General features: G+C 47.9%; 1 protein-coding gene across 1 annotated transcript; it reads right to left on the bottom strand.

Annotated features, from left to right (window-relative positions):
• Positions 1-8,724: 8,724 nt before the first annotated feature.
• LOC128468438 (zinc finger protein 420-like) lies at positions 8,725-19,061 on the bottom strand. Its single transcript, XM_053450166.1, has 7 exons — positions 19,038-19,061; positions 18,833-18,956; positions 17,528-18,650; positions 11,829-11,925; positions 11,530-11,718; positions 11,325-11,448; positions 8,725-10,366 (listed from the first exon to the last, which is right to left on the bottom strand). The coding sequence occupies exons 1-7, from the start codon at positions 19,059-19,061 to the stop codon at positions 8,739-8,741; spliced, it is 3,309 nt and encodes a 1,102-aa protein (XP_053306141.1). The 3' UTR covers positions 8,725-8,738.
• Between the last annotated feature and the right edge of the window lie 260 nt (positions 19,062-19,321).

The raw sequence follows: 19,321 nt of genomic DNA, 5'->3' as shown, positions 1-19,321 counted from the left end.
GGAACTCCATATAGACCCGACCTGGGGTCAAGAAAAACAACAAACTGAGGGACAGAGTTCTCTTAAGGAGTCTCTCACATCATGTGACAACAGGGATGGCAGGGAAGAAATGGCTTTGTGACTTTTATGACGGGATAGCAGAAAAATGTCCTCTTACGCTGGTCTTACGTGTGGCTGAGAAGATTATCTATACACACACACTGATCAGCCATAACACTGTTTGCCAAACATTGTGTGGCAACTGGCACCAAGACTTTAGCTGCAGATCCATAAGTCCTGTAAGTTGCGGATCAGAATTGTTTGTGTTAGGGGCAACCGCATAGGATTAGTGAAATGGAGACGCAAAGACCAAGAGAGGGTCTATTCGGTCTGAGGTGTGCCATGACCGACGTACCAGGTAGGCCTATAGAGGGCCACCCTGTAAAAGAGATGAAAGAAAGGATAGAGGAGAAAAAGAGGAAATAAAAGGAAGGAAATGAATAGCGAGGGGGGGTAAGGGTGGGCAACGTCAGACGCTGAAACGTAGTTTAGAGCAGGAGAGGCGTTGGTTAAGTAACCATAGCCCCTCCCACAACTACAGGCTAATTTACATTAGCCTTAACATTTGTGTTAGGGGCAACCGCATAGGATTAGTGAAATGGAGACGCAAAGACCAAGAGAGGGTCTATTCGGTCTGAGGTGTGCCATGACCGACGTACCAGGTAGGCCTATAGAGGGCAAAAGAAGAAGACACAAAGTTAGAAAACCATAACTTTATTGCTAAACAAAACATAACATGAAAACCATAACAAGCTTATAGAACTAGTGACGCGAAGGCTTTACGCATCTCTGCCGTTGGTTGAGGGATATACAGAGAGAAACAGGAGGAGTTCCACCTGCCTAGCTTTTTAATCACATGGGCTGGCACCTTGTTTTTAGATGCTGCTGAGGCCGCCCCGATACGAAAAGAGTGCCCCGAATATGCCAGTGGATTGAGGCCCACCCTTGCCAGTAGTAACCTCACATATCTGACAAATGTAACAGATGACAATGGCTCCCTGGGAAAGGGCAAAACAGGACTGTTACCCGGTTTCCCAGACAAAAACACCAAAAGGGGCACACAGGACTGCAACTGGGCACCAAGCAGAATTTGTTGGAAAGAACGTGATTTGAGTACTCGGCCCGGACTGATTGGTTTTTGTATGCCCGAGGGATAGAACAAAATAATCAGCAACAGGACGCAAATCAGAGACCTTCAGAAACGATGTCGCATAAGGTGTTGTGGCCAGTTCCCCAGGGCGCATAAAACCATAAAAAGCTAGAAACATGGCGGCTTTAAGCACAACACAAGTGGCTGGAGAAAATGGGTGAGAATCTAGACAGTTTATCAAGGCTTTGAAAACTTCCCCATCAATCGGCAAACGACTGGGGGTTTTAACTGGCTTGGTTTTTTTCAGACCTCTCAGTAATGTCTTGACCGGGTGTGAAGCAATCAGTGAGGGATTGTTCGGAAAGATTAAAGGTATGTGATGCTGTACTCCCGTTAAATAAAGCTTAATTGAACCGTATGAGAGGTTTAAGCTCGAATGACAGTATGCTGTGAAGGCCAGGAGGGTGGCAACTGAATATGTGTCCATGGGGGCCGATGCTGCCACAAATCTGCAAAATAGGGACCAAGCTCTATCGTATGCCTTTCTGGTATTTTTTGACAATGCTCTTGAGATAATATGGCGAGCTGTGTTCAGATGCATCTCTATACTAGAACGAGTTCATCGAAAAGCGGCGCAGTCGTCGGTGCTGCTGCCGCTGAGGGTAGGACCTCGAAAAACCTCTGGAAGTTGAAACGAGATAATGCGTCAGCTGCTATATTCTGTTCTCCCGGTACATGTGAACATTTAATAAAAAATTTATGATATAATGATAGCCACGTGAGTTTACGCATCAACCCCATAATGTGAAATGAGGACGACCTACCCTTATTTACGATCTCCACTGTGGCCATATTATCAGTAAAAAAGGTGACTGTATCACCTGTCCACCTGTTGCCCCATACTGTCGCTGCAACCACAATAGGATAAATTTCGAATAGGGCCGAGGTATTGCGAAAGCGGGGAATCTCAAGCATCTGTGACGGCCACCTTTCTGCTAACCACAGATCCTGGAAAATAGCCGAAAACCCAAGGGACGGCGTAGCATCCGTAAAAACCCTAGGGGAAGACAGACTGGGTCGGGAAATAAACATGGAACGTCCGTTCCATGTCTTCAGGAACCTGGCCCACATACGCAAGTCAGACCTAGCGGACTGATCTATGACCACTGCCTCCTCGGACGCATGGGACTCCGACAGCAGAGACAGGAGATGGGAAATGAAAGACCTGCCTTGGGGAATAATCCGCATTGCAAAATTAAGATGGCCTAAAAGGGATTGCAATTGCAGTTTGGAACAGGTTTCAGATCTCATGAAACTCTGGATTATATCCTGAATTCTCTGAAGTTTTATGATAGGCAGACTGGCCTCCATCTTATTAGAATCTAGCACTATCCCCAGGAATTCCAAAGTGGTAACCGGACCTGCCGATTTATGTTGGGCTACCGGGACGTGGAGCTCATCGAACAATTCTAATAGCTTCCGTAGACTGCACGGGGAAGCGTTGGGGGCCTCCACCAACAAGAAATCATCCAAGTAGTGGATCACTACCGGGCACCGGGAAACATTCAGGAGGAGCCAAGTCAACGTCTCAGCTAAGGTGTCAAAAAGCTTAGGGCTACTTCTGGAACCAAAAACTAATCTGGTAGCAAAATAGTAAACCCCCCTCCATTTAATCCCATGAAGATGCCACAAATCAGGATGAATCGGTAATAGTTTGAAAGCATCCGTAATATCCGCCTTGGATAACCAAGCGCCCTTCCCTGCGTTGACTATAGCCTGAATGGCGTTGTCGACGGAGGCGTATTTTAGCGAGAACTCCTCAGCCGGAATGAGGGAATTAATGCTAGGGCACGCCGAGGAATAAGGGGCAGACAAATCCATAATGAGTCTCTTTTTATTGGAGAACTTGCTAACCGCAATAACCAGAGGGCTAACCCTCCAAACCGGAAAGGGAGGGGAATGAAGGGGGCCTATGATAAAACCTTTTGCCAGTTCTTGGGATAGTAGTAAATCCACCGCATCCGGGTCCGATAAGGCTGACCTGAGGTTCGGGCATTCCCAAGACTCCTGGGGCATGGCTACTACACCCGTATGGAAACCAAAAGCCAAACCTTGGACCAGAAAGTTTACCAAATCTGGGGAGGGGTGGACCTGTAACTTACCCAAAAGGCCCTCTACATTAATCGGGGATAGTCATTGCTTAGGGAACAAAGTCCCCGGACACATGGTCTGGGGGTGGGCCCTGTGACATTTAATGCATATGTGGAGAAGCTTGCACTGGCTAAAATGGCAACCGTTAGCGTTGAAATTGTTGCAGATCTGTGATCTGCCTAGAAATGAGATCGGTCTACCCAACTTATCATGGGGTTTGGAAAGTAGTTGACTAGGACGAAAGGGGGTGGACAAAGCAGCCGAGCTGGTGGAAGGGGGGTTGTCGATAACCGGACAAAGGTTAGCTGCATGGGCTGTGGACTGGCAATGCTGACACGCCGGGGTTTTGAGACCCGCGAAATGCCTGCAAAACAATTCCGTGTCTACTCTACTCCAGTCAGTCGCATAGTTAAATTGGGCAAGTGCTGCAGCTGCTTTGGCGGAAAATGACCTGTGGTAATCGTAAAACGCACTACCCAGTAGCGTACCTAGCGGGGGGCGGGGGGGGCGGTCCGCACCGGGTGTCGCTCATCAGGGGGGTGCCAACTTGCCGGCACCCGGCACCCCTCCAGCGGCGGACATTGCTGTCCGTCTCTGGAGGGGTGCCGGGTGCCGGCAAGTTGGCACCCCCCTGCCGAGAAGGCTCGCAAGGGAGCGGTATCGGAGGTCTTTAACAGACCTCCGGCTCCCTTGAGTGATTTTAAAATCACTCAAGGGAGCCGGAGGTCTGTTAAAGACCTCCGATACCGCTCCCTCGCGATCTGCGCGGCAAATGCTGCTGTGCGCCGGGGTTTGTTGCCAAATCCCGGCGCACAACACTGAAGCCGCGCCCACCGCCGTCCGTGCCCTCTGAACCAGGAAGAAGACAGAAGAAGAGGAGCGAAGAGAAAGAAAAGGAGCTGACTGCTGTAAGAAGAAAAGAGGAAAGGTAGGAAATCATTCAGTTAGAGTGAGAGTGGATTGGTATGTGTGGAATCTGTGGATTGGTATGTGTGGAATCTGTGGATTGGTAAGTGTGGATTGGTATGTGTGGAATCTGTGGATTGGTTTGTGTGGATTGGTAAATGTGAAATTTGTGGATCGGTAAATGTGGATTGGTATGTGTGGAATCTGTGGATTGGTATGTGTGGATTGGTAAGTGTGGAATCTGTGGATTGGTAAATCTGGATTGGTATGTGTGGAATCTGGATTGGTATGTGTGGAATCTGTGGATTGGTAACTGTGGATTGGTATGTGTGGAATCTGTGGATTGGTATGTGTGGATTGGTAAGTGTGAAATATGTGGCTTGGTAAATGTGGATTGGTATGTGTGGAATCTGTGGATTGGTAAATGTGGATTGGTATGTGTGGAATCTGTGGATTGGTATGTGTGGCATCTGGAATGGTAAGTGTGTATTGGTAAGTGTGTGAGAGTGATGGGTGTTATGCTGTACCATTTCCAATGTCTTTTTCATTATATAATTATGCTCTAAAGTACATCATAACTCCCATCACTCTCACACATTTACCAAACAACACTTACCAATCCACACTTACCATGCTGTTCCATACAGTGGCAGAGCTGGGAGACAGAGGCCTTGCACCCCCACCCCAGGACTCCTGAAAGGTAAGTGAACTTCAAAGGGGGGAGAGGGTAGATAGTTGGGGGGGTAGATAGGGAGAAGGGAGTGAGACGGGGGGATAGGGGGTAGATAGGGAGAAGGGAGTAAGAAGGGCTAGATAGGGCAGAAGGGGGTGAGAATGGGTAGATAGGGAGAAAGGAGGGTAGCAAGAATATTGAAATAAAGAGTCAGAATGAGAGAGCGAAAATGAATGGATTAATGTGTGGATGAATTGTGTGAATGAGTGAGAGAATTAATGAATTTGTGTAAATAATTTGTGTGAAAGAATAAATTATTGTGTGAATGAAAGTGAATTAGTGAGTGACTGTAAAAGTGTTTGTTTTAATCATAGGTGTATAGTTGATTTGTCAAAAAGGCAAAGATGGTATAAGCAGGGTGTTTATGGGACAAAAATGGCACAGGTAGCATGTTTATGGGACAAAGATGGCGTACACTCGGCTGTTTGGGAACAATGCTGACTCATGCTGGGCTGTTTGGGGCAAATATGGCACGTCCTATGTGTGTGTAATTTGGGTGCTGGTCAGGTTCTATGTGGGCAATGTGGACGCCGGTTTTTTTGGAGGGTTATTAAAGAAAGCACCATTATATGTTCAGTAAATGTTATTTAAACATGTTTATTTTACTTATAAGTTATTAATTTATTTTTTCAGATTTCTTGTTGTTTACAGTTGACATACAGTTTACAAATTGGTGCAATAAATATTCTTGCCAACATAATTTTGTAGATGTCTTTACATTTTGGGGGGGGGGTGCCACTTACAGGATCCGCCCCGGGTGCCAAATACTCTAGGTACGCCCCTGGCACTACCCCCATACTTATAGCCCAATTCTACCACTTTATATAAATATTGATCCAGCTCCTCCCTTCTGGACGGGAAGGCTGAACACAGGACATCCCTATACATGCTGAAGGCCAGGACAAATTCTGGAAGCCTGGGGTCTTTTGCTTTAAGCACCACAGAAATGTCGCCACAGGAGAAGGCTTTATTTTCCGCCAGGTCATGGGAACTTAGGAGAAGGGAGACCAGGTTAACGTCTTTCCCTTCCAGGATATCCTTCCTCAGATTACCCTGGATAAAGTGAGCAGGGGAAATTGTAGGAGAAACGCCAGATGACATACCTGACCCTGCGGGCCCCGCAAGGGGTGGTCCCGGGCTAGGCAGGACCTGAACGGGGGGAAGGAGGTGCGGGATGGTAGCCGCCGGCTGGGTCTCTAGATTGGTTAGTCTCTCATGTAATGATGAGACCGATGCTACCAGTGAGGTAAGCATATCTCTCATTTGGGCCAGGTCCACGGAAGTGGACTGCCGCGGACTGGACCTAGTAGCAGGAGACTGGGGAGATGGAAATAGTAAGCGGAAAAGTTCCGCTTTCCTAGCGGAGGCCGAAAACGGAATGCCTCTCCTAGTTAATTCGGCCGTTAATCTTGGAATTGTCCATGCCCGGAGCGAAGGGGGGATGGCGACGTCTGACCCTGGCGCAGGTGAGCAAGGCATGGAGGGCCTGTCCTCTTGGTCGGATTGGAACGACATACTAAGAACATAAGGAGAAGGAGCCTTATTAGAACCCCTACGCCCAAGCACCTACCTAACTAGCCACTAGCTAAACGAGCTCTGTGATAGAGCGGGATGAAACGTAGGGGGCGGCCTAGCTAACTACCAGTGAGGCACGGATTACTAGCTCGAGTGACGTAACCTCCAAGCGAGGAGGGGAAATTGCCTCGGGGTGGGAGAGGTGGGCCAATAGCTAACGTACACGAGGCAGGCTGCCTAACCGGTGTCGAAACGAACTCTCTAATGCCTCCTAACTACCTTGCTGAAACATACTACCCCGGATAGGGTCCTCAACCAGTTACCTTATCCTATGAATTCGCCGGGGAGTCCAAGCTTCGACAACCGAAAACTGGCCTGCGATTGGGAAATGTCTAGGCCACCGAACTTATCGCCGAACGAACTTGAGCACCTACAGCAGGTAAAATGCATAAACACGACCACATGACTGCGTGAACACGGTCCAAATATAACAAGTTACCTGCGTATAACCATACGTTACCCTGGCCTGAACCCTCCAGAAACATAACCTGCTGTATACAGAAACCAACATAGTGAGAACACACCCAATAACACAATGACAAGCTGGGACATTGCGGGCAGTAAAAAAAACCCCAGCAGGATCATATGAAGTAGCCCACTCGCCTGCCTAAGCCCAAGTACCCTCCGGACAGTCATACAATGAATTAACCCTAAAACCACCAGAAAAGCGCTCCATGCCGTGAGACCATGAATCAGACTGATTAAAAGCAACAAGAGGGAGCTACCGGATAGAATTGGACTCACAACAAAACGCCGAAGTGAGGGTCCAGATAGGAGAACCGAGAGGAACACGCTGAAACGTAGTTTAGAGCAGGAGAGGCGTTGGTTAAGTAACCATAGCCCCTCCCACAACTACAGGCTAATTTACATTAGCCTTAACATTTGTCCAGCACACCCCACAGATGCTCGATTGGATTAAGATATGAGTAATTTGGAGGCCGAGTCACCACCTTGAACTTGTTGTGTTCCTCATACCATTCCTGAACCATTTTTGCTTTGTGGCAGCATGCATTATCCTGCTGAAAGAAGCCAATGCCATCAGAGAATACCCTGTCCATGAAAGAGTGTACATGGTCTGCAACAATGCTTAGGCATGCAGTATGTCTCAAAGTAACATGCACATAAATGGCAGGACCCAAGGTTCCCAGCAGAACGTTGCCTCAGCTGGCTTGCTTTCTTACCATAGTACATCCTGGTGCCATGTGTAATTCAGGTAAGTAACACTACCAGCCATCCACGTGATGTGAATGTGACTTATCAGACTAGGCCACCTTCTTCCATCGCACCGTGGTCCAATTCTTATGCTTGCGTGCCCAATGTAGGTGCTTTCAGCAGCAGACAGGAGCCAGCATGAGCACCCTGACTGGCCTGCGGTCCCACATAAACTGTGTCTTCTGACACCTTTCTATCAGAACCAGCATTAACATTTTCAGCAATTTGTCACCGGTTCACCGCTTTTCCTTCCTTGGACCCCTTTTGATAAATACTGACCACTGCAGACCAGAGGAGTAGGTCTTCATAACGGTTGAATTGAAAATGTTGGTAATGTTCGTATTGGTCATGACGACCATGATGCTTCCCTTTAAGGGACACGTTATCAGGTTTAATGCCATCCTTTGCGCTGTCACAAAAATCGGAGAAATGCACATTTTTAGGTAATTATCCCCTTTTTTTTTTATTGAACAGGACATTAGAATGATTAGTACTATTAATTTTCATAATAAACATGTCTAAATTGTAATAAGACAAGCTAAATAACAAAACAATTTATTACACAGACAAAGTTTGTAACCGGTGTGCGCTCCGGTGCTTACTGAGATTTGCTTTAGCGTTAGAACATTTTGTCACAGTCCAAACACATGTACGGCTTCTCCCTGCCGTGAATTCCGAGATGTTTAAGGCGGTTCGAGTTACAGGTGAAGCATTTTCCCCACGCAGAACACGGAAACTGTTTATTTCCTGTGGCGGCAAAATTTGAGGACTGTGTGGAACATTTCCCGGCTTTGGAACAGGAATAAGGCTTCTCTCAGGTATGAAATGTTATTGTGAAAGTTGCGGGTAACACATTACTCACGCTCCGAACACAGCAATAGTTTCTCTCCTGAGAGTCCGCTGACAGACGGCAAAATCTGAGGACTGTGTGAAAAATCTCCTTGGAACGAGAAAAAAGTCTCCCCAGAGTCAATGCTGAGACGTTTAACGCTTCTCTGGCTACTACTAAATATTTCCCACACTTTTCCAAACTCACGGAAATGGTTTTTCACCCGTATGAGTCCGCTGGTGAGCTACTAAAGTTGACTTTTGTTTGAAACGTTTCCCGCACTCTGAACAGGAATAAGGCTTCTCCCCGGTGTGAATTCTGAGATGTCGAAGAAGGTCAGTGTTCCCCTTAAAACGTTTCCCGCACTCTGAACAGGAATAAGGCTTCTCCCCGGTGTGAATTCTGAGATGTTGAACAAGGTGCGAGTTCCTGGAGAAACGTTTCCCGCACTCCGAACAGGAATAAGGCTTCTCCCCGGTGTGAATTCTGAGATGTCGAAGAAGGTCAGTGTTCCCCTTAAAACATTTCCCGCACTCTGAACAGGAATAAGGCTTCTCCCCAGTGTGAGTTCTGAGATGTTGAACAAGGAGAAAGCTCCTGCAAAAACTTTTCCCGCACTCAGAACACGGAAATAGTTTCTCTCCTGTGTGAGTCCGCTGGTGGAGAGCAAAAGCCGAAGGCCGCGTGAAAGACTTCCCGCACTCGGAGCATGAAAAACGCTTCTCCCCGGTGTGAACGACTAAATGTTGAGTAAGGTGCGCCTTACTGCGAAAATATCTCCCGCACTCAGAACATGGAAACTGTTTTTCTCCCGTGTGAATCCGCTGGTGGTAGGTTAAAGCGGAAAATTGTTTGAAACATTTCCCGCATTCAGAACACGACAAAGGCTTCTCCCTGGAGTGAATTCTGAGATGTTGAGCAAGGTGAGAGCTCCTCTTAAAACGTTTCCCACACTCGGGACAGGGATATGGCTTCTCTGTGTCGTGAATCCCTAAGTGCTGAACAAGCTGCCAGTTACCGATAAAATGTTTCCCGCACTCTAAACACGGGAAAAGCTTCTGTTCGGAGTGAATTCTGAGATGTTGATTGCGGTGAGAGCTGCTCTTAAATAGTCTCCCACACTCAGGACAGGAATAAGGCTTCTCCCCGGTGTGATTTCTAAAATGCTGAACAAGCTGCCATTCACTGTTGAAACTTTTCCCGCACTCGGAACACCGAAATGGTTTTTCACCCGTATGAGTCCGCTGGTGGCGTACACAATTGAACTTGCGTTTGAAACGTTTCCCGCATTCAGGACAGGAATAAGGATTCCCACCTTTGTGAATACGCCGATAACCAATGCCTTCAGAGTTAGAACTTTTCCCGCAGTCCAGAGAGGAGGCCGCCGATTTATCATGGATGGTCTGATGTAGAAGAAGATCAGAGTCGCTGGTAAACCGTTCCTGACACTCGGGGCAGCTATATGTACCCTCATCGGGGGGTGTTTCACACTGAAAATGTGTGTTACTGGTTTGGGTTTTATCAGTAGAAGTAGATCCCTTGTGTTCGGTTGGGATCCAATAATCTTCATTGGAAGCGGATTCCTCCTTTACGTGGACTGACGTATTATCCCCCCCGTCGTGCTCTGTGTGTGTATCGGGGGCTGAGACATTTCCGTCTTCATCTGAGGGGGATCCGTCCTCATTACGAGTCGATGTGAGCTCTGTCTGTGGAGACTCCGCCGCGTCACAAATGTCTGTCTCTTCACATGAGGCGGATTCCTCCTTAATAAAATGAGACGTCTTACAGTCCAGCGGAGAATTAGGGGCTCGATCTCTGACCTCGGATGCGTCTGTCGGAGAGAAATGATCAAATTAAGTGAAGCGGCCGCTTTCCCAAACAAGTAGATTTCAGAGTCTCTTTCAGATAAAAGTCTTCTACCTGCGGAGACGCCGCCATTTCTAAACACTCCCCGTCTGGCAGAATCTGCTTCTCTGTTATACTAATATTTTCAGATTGTCTTAGAAGAGAACGGCGGCCATCACCGCTTTTATGTGTTACTAATATAATTTTATTAGGTTAAAAATTAAATATTTTACGATAAAAAAAACTGTCTCCCCTAACATTGATCAGCGAGACCAAGCAATAACCAGTGACCTAAAGTGTCACTGATAAGCGATCAGGTAGTAATAATCATGTATTAAATAAAATAAAATGTAATTTTTAAATTAAAAATGTCTGGGTTTTTTTTTTTTTTTATTATTATCATAGAAAGTGACGGCAGATAAGACCCATTCAGCCCAACCTTATCCTTGGATGACTTCTCTCTCTAGGACATCTAAGAAGGAGAGGAGTCATCAAGAATGTCATAACAACGAGAACTCCTACTGGTCAGAAGTAATCTGATCATCCTTACTGATCATAATTGTCTCTGCAGCAGAGCCTTCACTGACAGAAACCGACCTGGCCCTTTGACTTGTAGGCCAATGTTATACTTTTTGTTTTATTTGTTTTTAGCATTTTTGAAAGCATTAGGAGAGGGTCAAAGCTGGTTGAAACGTATGTGTGGAACGAGGCAGCCGTCCACCCCATCCTCGAAGCCACCTATGGAAGTTGGAATGCAAATACCAGCAACCTGTCAATAGGTGACTCTCACACGTTGTTAGGTAACAGCGGCTCCGGCTCCTGAGATCTCTCCGGCTGCCTTATCGCCGAGTATTTATTATACGGACCTCACATTTTACATGTTATTTGTTACAGTGAAGCTGCCTTAATATCTACACACAGACCGCAGGGATTACACCTCTTACCCGGAGAGCCGTGTGGCTGGTGGGTCTCCATCATCACGTCCCTGTAAAGCTCCTTGTGTCCTTCTAAATACTCCCACTCCTCCATGGAGAAATAGACGGTGACATCATCACACCTTACAGGAACCTGAGACACACAATGAGCCGTCACCATCCAGACACACGCCTCGGTGTTACTGTATAACGTCCCGTTCCCAGCAGCGCTCACCTCTCCAGTCAGCAGGGACATCATCTTGTTGGTCAGTTCCAGGATCTTCTGCTCGCGGTTCCTCTCGTGGGTCGGCGAGTGAGGTGGAAGCACCGGGCTGGGGCTCCGGGTCCCGGGGGGTCCATCTGACACACGGGGGCCGTCGTTGGGTGGGACGCAGTCACTGGGCTTCCTCACAATCATATAATCCTGTATATCGGGAAAGATATTGAAATATCGATGAGCAAAGAAACATCTGAGCTGCAGTTTGTGGACATAACGCCATCCATGTTCTGGCCCCAGAGACACCGGCCCCTCACCTCTCCGCTCAGCAGGGAGATGATCTCCAGGGTGAGGCTCAAGATCTTCTCAGCCACCGGATCCTTGTCCATGTTCAGTCCTAAACCGGACTCTTTCCTGGGTCACCGCGTTTGGCACTCAGACGCCTCCCTGAACCACAAATTCTAATAACGTGACAGCAAAAAAAGACAGTCGTGGTTTGGATTCCGCTCTGGATGGCTGCGCGGTGTCTGCAGCCAGAGATAGAGAGGAAATCCCTGAGGCCTACAGGTCCCTCTCCATCTTTGGGCTCCTCTCATACCGCGGCTAAACAGAGATCATTCCGGATCACCGAGGTGGCTCGGAGGGAGCCGTGCTTACCGATGGGGCTTCTAACCTTATTGCAAGCAGGAAAGGATGACTCAAGAGGAGTCATCAAGAATGTCATAACAACGAGAACTCCTACTGGTCAGAAGTAATCTGATCATCCTTACTGATCATAATTGTCTCTGCAGCAGAGCCTTCACTGACAGAAACCGACCTGGCCCTTTGACTTGTAGGCCAATGTTATACTTTTTGTTTTATTTGTTTTTAGCATTTTTGAAAGCATTAGGAGAGGGTCAAAGCTCAAAACAATCAGGCTTCCGACCGAACCTGATAAATCCCCACCGGCTGCATCCACTAAATCCCTCGCGAGCGATCCAAGCAGTAATTACTGAAACGCACGCGCTCCTCTCCAACCGAGGGCCCCTGGTTTGGATGTTCTGTATGCTTATTTTTATTGGTATATTCGTTAGGCCTTTTGATCCACACAGACCTGCCAGAAGTTACAGGGAGAGAGTCAGCTCCTGGGCCCAGACTGCCCCTCCCCCAGCATTTACCTGCACACACACCAGCCAGGGGTTACAGGGAGAGAGTCAGCTCCTGGGCCCAGACTGCCCCTCCCCCCAGCATTTACCTGCACACACACCTGCCAGAAGTTACAGGGTGAGTGTCAGCTCCTGGGCCCAGACTGTCCCTCCCCTCAGCATTTACCTGCACAGACCTGCCAGCGGTTGTAAGGAGAATGTCAGCTCCTGGGCTCACGCTGCTCTTTAAATCCCGGATGTGACTTGCAAACTCCCATAGGCTTCCTCAAGATGCCTTTCTTCTGTGCAATGCGTTACTTCCGGTTTTGCGTTCGGTTTAACTTCCGGTTTTGCGTTCCAAGCCCCTGCAGTACTTCCTGTGAGGATTACCGATTTGTAATCATTGTTGGGGTTTAAGCCCAAACGGAGATATGGATGATGGGAGTTGTCTCTCTGCCCGGCCACACGGATAGTGGGAGCTGGGATCTTAAGTTCTTGATGGCTGCTAGAGCCCAGTGCATGATGGGAATTGCAGTCTTCCTTTGCTTCATGCTAAACTTGGCATTATCTTAAAGGTGTGTGATGGGAGTTGCAGTCCTTGTGTGTGTTATGAGGCAGAAGCTGGGTGTGTGTGGATTCTAATGGGGTGCTGAGGATTATGGGAGTTGTAGTTCTCTTTAACCAAAGTTATGGTGGGTAAAGGTGATGGAAACCCCTTCCTCTTAAAATGAAGGGGGTAGTAGAAGCGTTATTATTACACACTCATCTACAGACTTGTACAGCGGGCAATTACTTCCAAGGGATCCGTGTATAAAGTGGATATAGAGGCAAAAAGTCATCATAGTTAACCTCATTCACATGCGCCTACCCAGAATCCCGTGTGGTCGTGGCAGCAATGCTTCTATTACACCCGTAATTCTCTTTATAAAGCAGTCATGTGACATCTCCAGGCCCTGAGCTGCACAGATAGGGATTGTGGGGATTGCAGATCATTCACAGGCAGCGCCATCCAAATATTTCTTATCATTTAATGAAATCACTAAAATCCCGCTCTGTCTGCGGCCCTCGGCGCCAGAAATGGACACTTCGGTAACGGGAGAGAGCAGAGTCACAGAGACCAAGAGCATAAAGAGTTTGAAGGAGAAGAGGATGGTCCACGGGGCCGAAAGCAGCAGAGAGCTCCAGTAGGGTTAGCAGGGAGTTGTGGCCCTTGGATTTAGCAGCGAGGAGGTCATTAGTAACTTTAGTGAGGGGCGTCTCGGTAGAACGCAGAGAGCGGAGTCCGGATTGAAGAGGGTCGAGTAAGGAGTTGGAGTCCAGAAACTTAGTTGGATGCAAACAATTCTTTCTAGAAGCTCGGAGGTGAGAGGAAGTGGAGAGACGGGACGGGAGTTGGACGGATAGGACGGGTTTTTCAGGATAGGAGTGATGGTAGCTTGAAGGATGATATGATGGATCCAGTACAGAGGGAGAGGTTGAAGATATGAGCTACTGTATGGATGAGTAGATGAGAGAGACCTGGGAGATGAGAAGGTATTGAGGGGACACGCAGTCGGACAAGAGGAACAAAGAGGAGCAGAAACTAGTTTAATGTAGAAAAAAGAGCGTTCAGTGGATGAGGGGGAGAGGAGTCAGTGGGAGGACACGGGTCAGAGTGAGGGGGACAGGAGCGAGTGGCAGAGCGCCGCGAGGAACGATTAGTAACTGAGGCTGCATCCTCAAGATGTATCCCGGGCGATGAGATGATGTTAGATACTTTGAAGAGATTAGTTTATTATGATCTGATTTATGGGTTGTTGGTTGAATTAATGGTCGAATTCTCCTCAGAAAAAGTTTTTTCTTTATTTAGATTATGCGCATAATCGAGACAAGGCACACAACACACAAAAGTCGAAGCGTTGTCTGATTACGTATTTGGATTACATGGTTTATATAACTTCTTATACTTCTTATCTGCTTCTAATAGCATGCATCATTCTGATTGGTTACTTTTTAAGCAGGTTACGCCTCTTAGTAGATATGTTGGCGCAACTCGTGATATATCATAGACTAGACATTTTCTACTGTCTTTGTCAGCAATAATATTTATGATAACATAAGCATTTTTCTAACATGGGTTCTAAGAACGGCCTTGTGCTGTAAAACCTCTCTACGTCTGTGCCATTCCTCGGTTCTGTTCTAAGGGATTGCTGAGGGGAGGGGCAGTCTGGGCCCCGGTGCTGACACTCTACATTTAACCTCTGTCAGGTCTGTGTGCAGCTGGAAAGCAGAGGTTTTTTTGTGTCTCTATCTCTCGTAGGACTGTACGATAATGAGGAAGCCCAATGACCACATACGACCCAACATTAGCCCCAGCCCGGTGCCTCCACCTCACTCGCTGAAATCTTAATTGCTCAAGGGATTAACCCTTCATATTCCCCCAAGCACTAGCAAAGACTTAGGGTAGGGGTAAAACAGAACTCTCTTTATTGAGGACAGCACCGGTATTTATACACAGGACATGATAGGATTAGGGGTATAATCTCATCAACCGCCAGCCTGGCGCTCCTACGGCCAGCAATGCCTACCCCACAAAGAGTCACTATTTTGGGGTGATCCCGAGTGAGCGGCGACAGTCCCAGGGTACCAATGGAGAGCTCAGGGTCCCAAGATACTATGATCGAAAAAGAGCCGTGATCTCACGTTGGGACCCTGAGCGACAGTCGGAAAACCCCCGGGAAGATTCTAGTTCCATAGCCACTGCCGGTAGTCCCCGGTCATAAAGATTGGTAATAAAACCAGGGTTCCCAAACGAACTCCCTCTCCGTAACCACCATGAGTGTCGCCAACCACAAGCTTAACGTAACCATAAAAGAGCGACGAGGGGAAACTGCGCCCTGCGACGCTGTTCCAATTGTCGGCGGCCATCGCCTCAGTTCCTAGCATCCGTGCAGTTCAATGAATGTGGGGCTAGGTCCCAGTAAGGCGCATCAAGCATTTCCTGGCTTGTAGAGCCCCCCCCCCCCCTATATCCAGCTAGTTCATGGGATTCTGGTCCCAGCAGACCAGATGGGGTTTCTTGGTCACCCTGTGCCCCCCTCCCCCAAATCAGCACAAGGTTACTTAGACATAAGAAGAGACTGGGCAGGAATACACTAGTTCCCCCCTCCCTCAAATCTACCCCCATGAGTTCTCAGCCTTGGAAGCTTACCGTGACGATACAAATAGGAATATTCAGTTATCTTACCTTCTCCAGAAGGTAAGGACATTGAATCCCGGAAACTGAGAGAAATACAGGTTCAGGGGATAGACAAGAGGTTCTCTGTGTGACACCATGAGGCTCACAGGTGGAAGGCTATTGGGAACGTGACTCTCCCCCATCCGTGCGCACTACTGACAGGTGTGCAACCAGGTCCCGCTCTAGACCCTCTGAGGATGAGGAAATCTCCCCCTAAGCTGTTGGAAGGTAGCTTGCATTTCAAGTTAGCCATAACATAAACTATCTCTAGGGACTTCTGACCCAGCAATGGCTTTGAGACACGCAGAACACGGATTCTTTGGGGTATATATATATATTTATACGCACACACACACACCAATCAGCCGCAACATTTTATGCCTAATATTGTGTAGGTCCCCCTTTGGCCACAAAAACAGCCCTGACTTGTCAAGGCATTGACTCCACTAGACCTCTGAAGGTGGGCTGTGGTATCTGGCACAAGACTTTAGCTGCAGATCCTGTAAGTCGGGGATCCGACATGTGTGTCCAGCACATCCCACAGATGCTCGATTGGATTGAGTTCTGGGGAATTTGGAAGCCAACACCTTGAACTTGTTGTGTTCCTCAAACCATTTTTGCTTTGTGGCAGGGCGCATTAGCCCTTGGTCTGAAAGAGACCGGTTCCATCAGAGTATACCCTGTCCATGAAAGGGTGTACATGAGCTGCAACAATGCTTAGGTAGGCAGTACGTCTGAAAGTACCATCCATATGAATGGCAGGACCCAGACTTTTACACTGCCTCCTCTGGCTTGCCTTCTTCCCATAGTGCATCCTGGTGCCATGTGTTCTCCAGGTAAGCCACATACCCGGCCATCCACGTGATTCATCAGACCGGCCACCTTGCTCCATGGTCCATTTCTCATGCTCACGGCTCAACGTATATGCTTTCGACAGTAGACGGGGGGCCAGCATGGGCACCCTGACTCGTCTGCGGCTATGCAGCCCCGTACACAACAAACTGTGATGCACTGTGTGTCTTCTGACACCTTGCTATCAGAACCAGCATTAACTTTTTCAGCAATTTGTCATCGGTCCACTGCTTTTCCTTCCTTGGACCCCTTTTGATAGGTACTGCACAAGAGCTGCAGTTTTGGAGATGCTCTGACCCAGTGATCTCACCATCAAAATGTGGCCCTCGTCAAAGCCGCTCAGACCCTTAGGCTGCCCGTTTTTCCTGCTTCTAACATCAACTTTGAGTACAAAATGTTCACTCTCTGCGTAATATACCCCCCCCCGACAGGAGCCACAACACCAAGACTATCCGTGTTCTTCCCTTCCCCTGTCAGTGCTCACGCTGTTATGGCTGACCGGTGTATAGTTGGTTGCCTGTCTCTAGCAGTAGATCAGAGAGGTCTTGGTAATGGTTGAACTGAAAATGTTGGTAATGTGTGTACAGGTCAAGACCACCATGATGCTTCGCTTTAAGGGAAGCATTATGAGATTTAATGCCATCCTTTGCATTGTCAACCAAAATCAGAGAAATTGGCATTTTTAGGTAATTACCCCCCATTTTTATTGAACAGGACTTCAGAAAGTAATTAGTAATTTCCATAATGAACTAATTATGTCTAAATTGTCATAAGACAAACAAAAACAATTTATAACTAAGCATTTCCCACACATTTCCAAACTCACGGAAATGTGTTTTCACCCGCGTGAGTCCGCTGGTGGGATACCAGATGTGACCTTTGTTTGAAACGTTTCCCGCACATGGAACATGAAAAAGGCTGCTCCCCTGTGTGAGTTCTGAGATGTTGAACAAGGTAGAAATTCCTCCTAAAACGTTTCCCACACTCAGAACAGAAATAAGGCTTCTCCCCGGTGTGAATTCTGAGATGTCGAGTAAGGTGAGCCTTACTGCTAAAACATTTCCCGCACTCAGAACATGGAAATGGTTTTTCTCCCGTGTGAGTCCGCCGGTGCTGGGTGAAACTTGAGTAATGTTTGAAACATTTCCCGCATTCAGAACACGAAAAAGGCTCCTCCCCGGAGTGAATTCTGAGGTGTTGAGTGCAGTAAGAGCTCCTCTTAAAATGTTTCCCACACTCGGGACAGGAATACGGCTTCTCACCGGTGTGATTTCTAAAGTGCTGAACAAGCAGCCAGTTAGTGCTAAAACATTCTCCGCACTCGGAACACCGAAATGGTTTTTCACCCGTATGAGTTCGCTGGTGCCGTACAACATGTGACTTGTGTTTGAAGCTTTTCCCGCACTCAGGACAGGAATAAGGCCTCTCGTCTGTGTGAATACGCTGATCCCTAACGTGCTGAGAGTTAGAACTTTTCCCGCAGTCCAGAGAGGAGACCGCTGATCTATTATGGATGGTCTGATGTAGAAGAAGATCAGAGTCACTGGTAAACCGTTCCTGACACTCGGGGCAGCTATATGTACCCTCATCGGGGGGTGTTTCACACTGAAAATGTGTGTTACTGGTTTGGGTTTTATCAGTAGAAGTAGATCCCTTGTGTTCGGTTGGGATCCAATAATCTTCATTGGAAGCGGATTCCTCCTTTACGTGGACAGACGTATTATCCCCCCCGTCGTGCTCTGTGTGTGTATCGGGGGCTGAGACATTTCCGTCTTCATCTGAGGGGGATCCGTCCTCATTACGAGTCGATGTGAGCTCTGTCTGTGGAGACTCCGCCACGTCACAAATGTCTGTCTCTTCACATGAGGCGGATTCCTCCTTAATAAAATGAGACGTCTTACAGTCCAGCGGAGAATTAGGGGCTCGATCTCTGACCTCGGATGCGTCTGTCGGAGAGAAATGATCAAATTAAGTGAAGCAGCCGCTTTCCCAAACAAGTCGATTTCAGATCTCTCCGGCTGCCTTATTCAAGAGTATTTATTATACGGACCTCACATTTTACATGTTATTTGTTACAGTGAAGATGCCTTAATATCTACACACAGACCGCAGGGATTAAACCTCTTACCCGGAGAGCCGCGGGGCTGGTGGGTCTCCATCATCACGTCCCTGTAAAGCTCCTTGTGTCCTTCTAAATACTCCCACTCCTCCATGGAGAAATAGACGGTGACATCATCACGCCTTACAGGAACCTGAGACACACAATGAGCCGTCACCATCCAGACACACGCCTCGGTGTTACTGTATAACGTCCCGTTCCCAGCAGCGCTCACCTCTCCAGTCAGCAGGGACATCATCTTGTTGGTCAGTTCCAGGATCTTCTGCTCGCGGTTCCTCTCGTGGGTCAGCGAGTGAGGTGGAAGCACCGGGCTGGGGCTCCGGGTCCCGGGGGGTCCGTCTGACACACGGGGGCCGTCGCTGGGTGGGACGCAGTCACTGGGCTTCCTCACAATCATATAATCCTGTATATCGGGAAAGATATTGAAATATCGATGAGCAAAGAAACATCTGAGCTGCAGTTTGTGGACATAACGACATCCATGTTCTGGCCCCAGAG

Source organism: Spea bombifrons, chromosome 11 (genome assembly GCF_027358695.1).
Source record: "Spea bombifrons isolate aSpeBom1 chromosome 11, aSpeBom1.2.pri, whole genome shotgun sequence".
Taxonomy (NCBI): Eukaryota; Metazoa; Chordata; class Amphibia; order Anura; family Pelobatidae; genus Spea; species Spea bombifrons.
The sequence above is the reverse complement of the archived record's forward strand: the minus strand, read 5'-3'. Positions and strand labels throughout refer to the sequence as shown.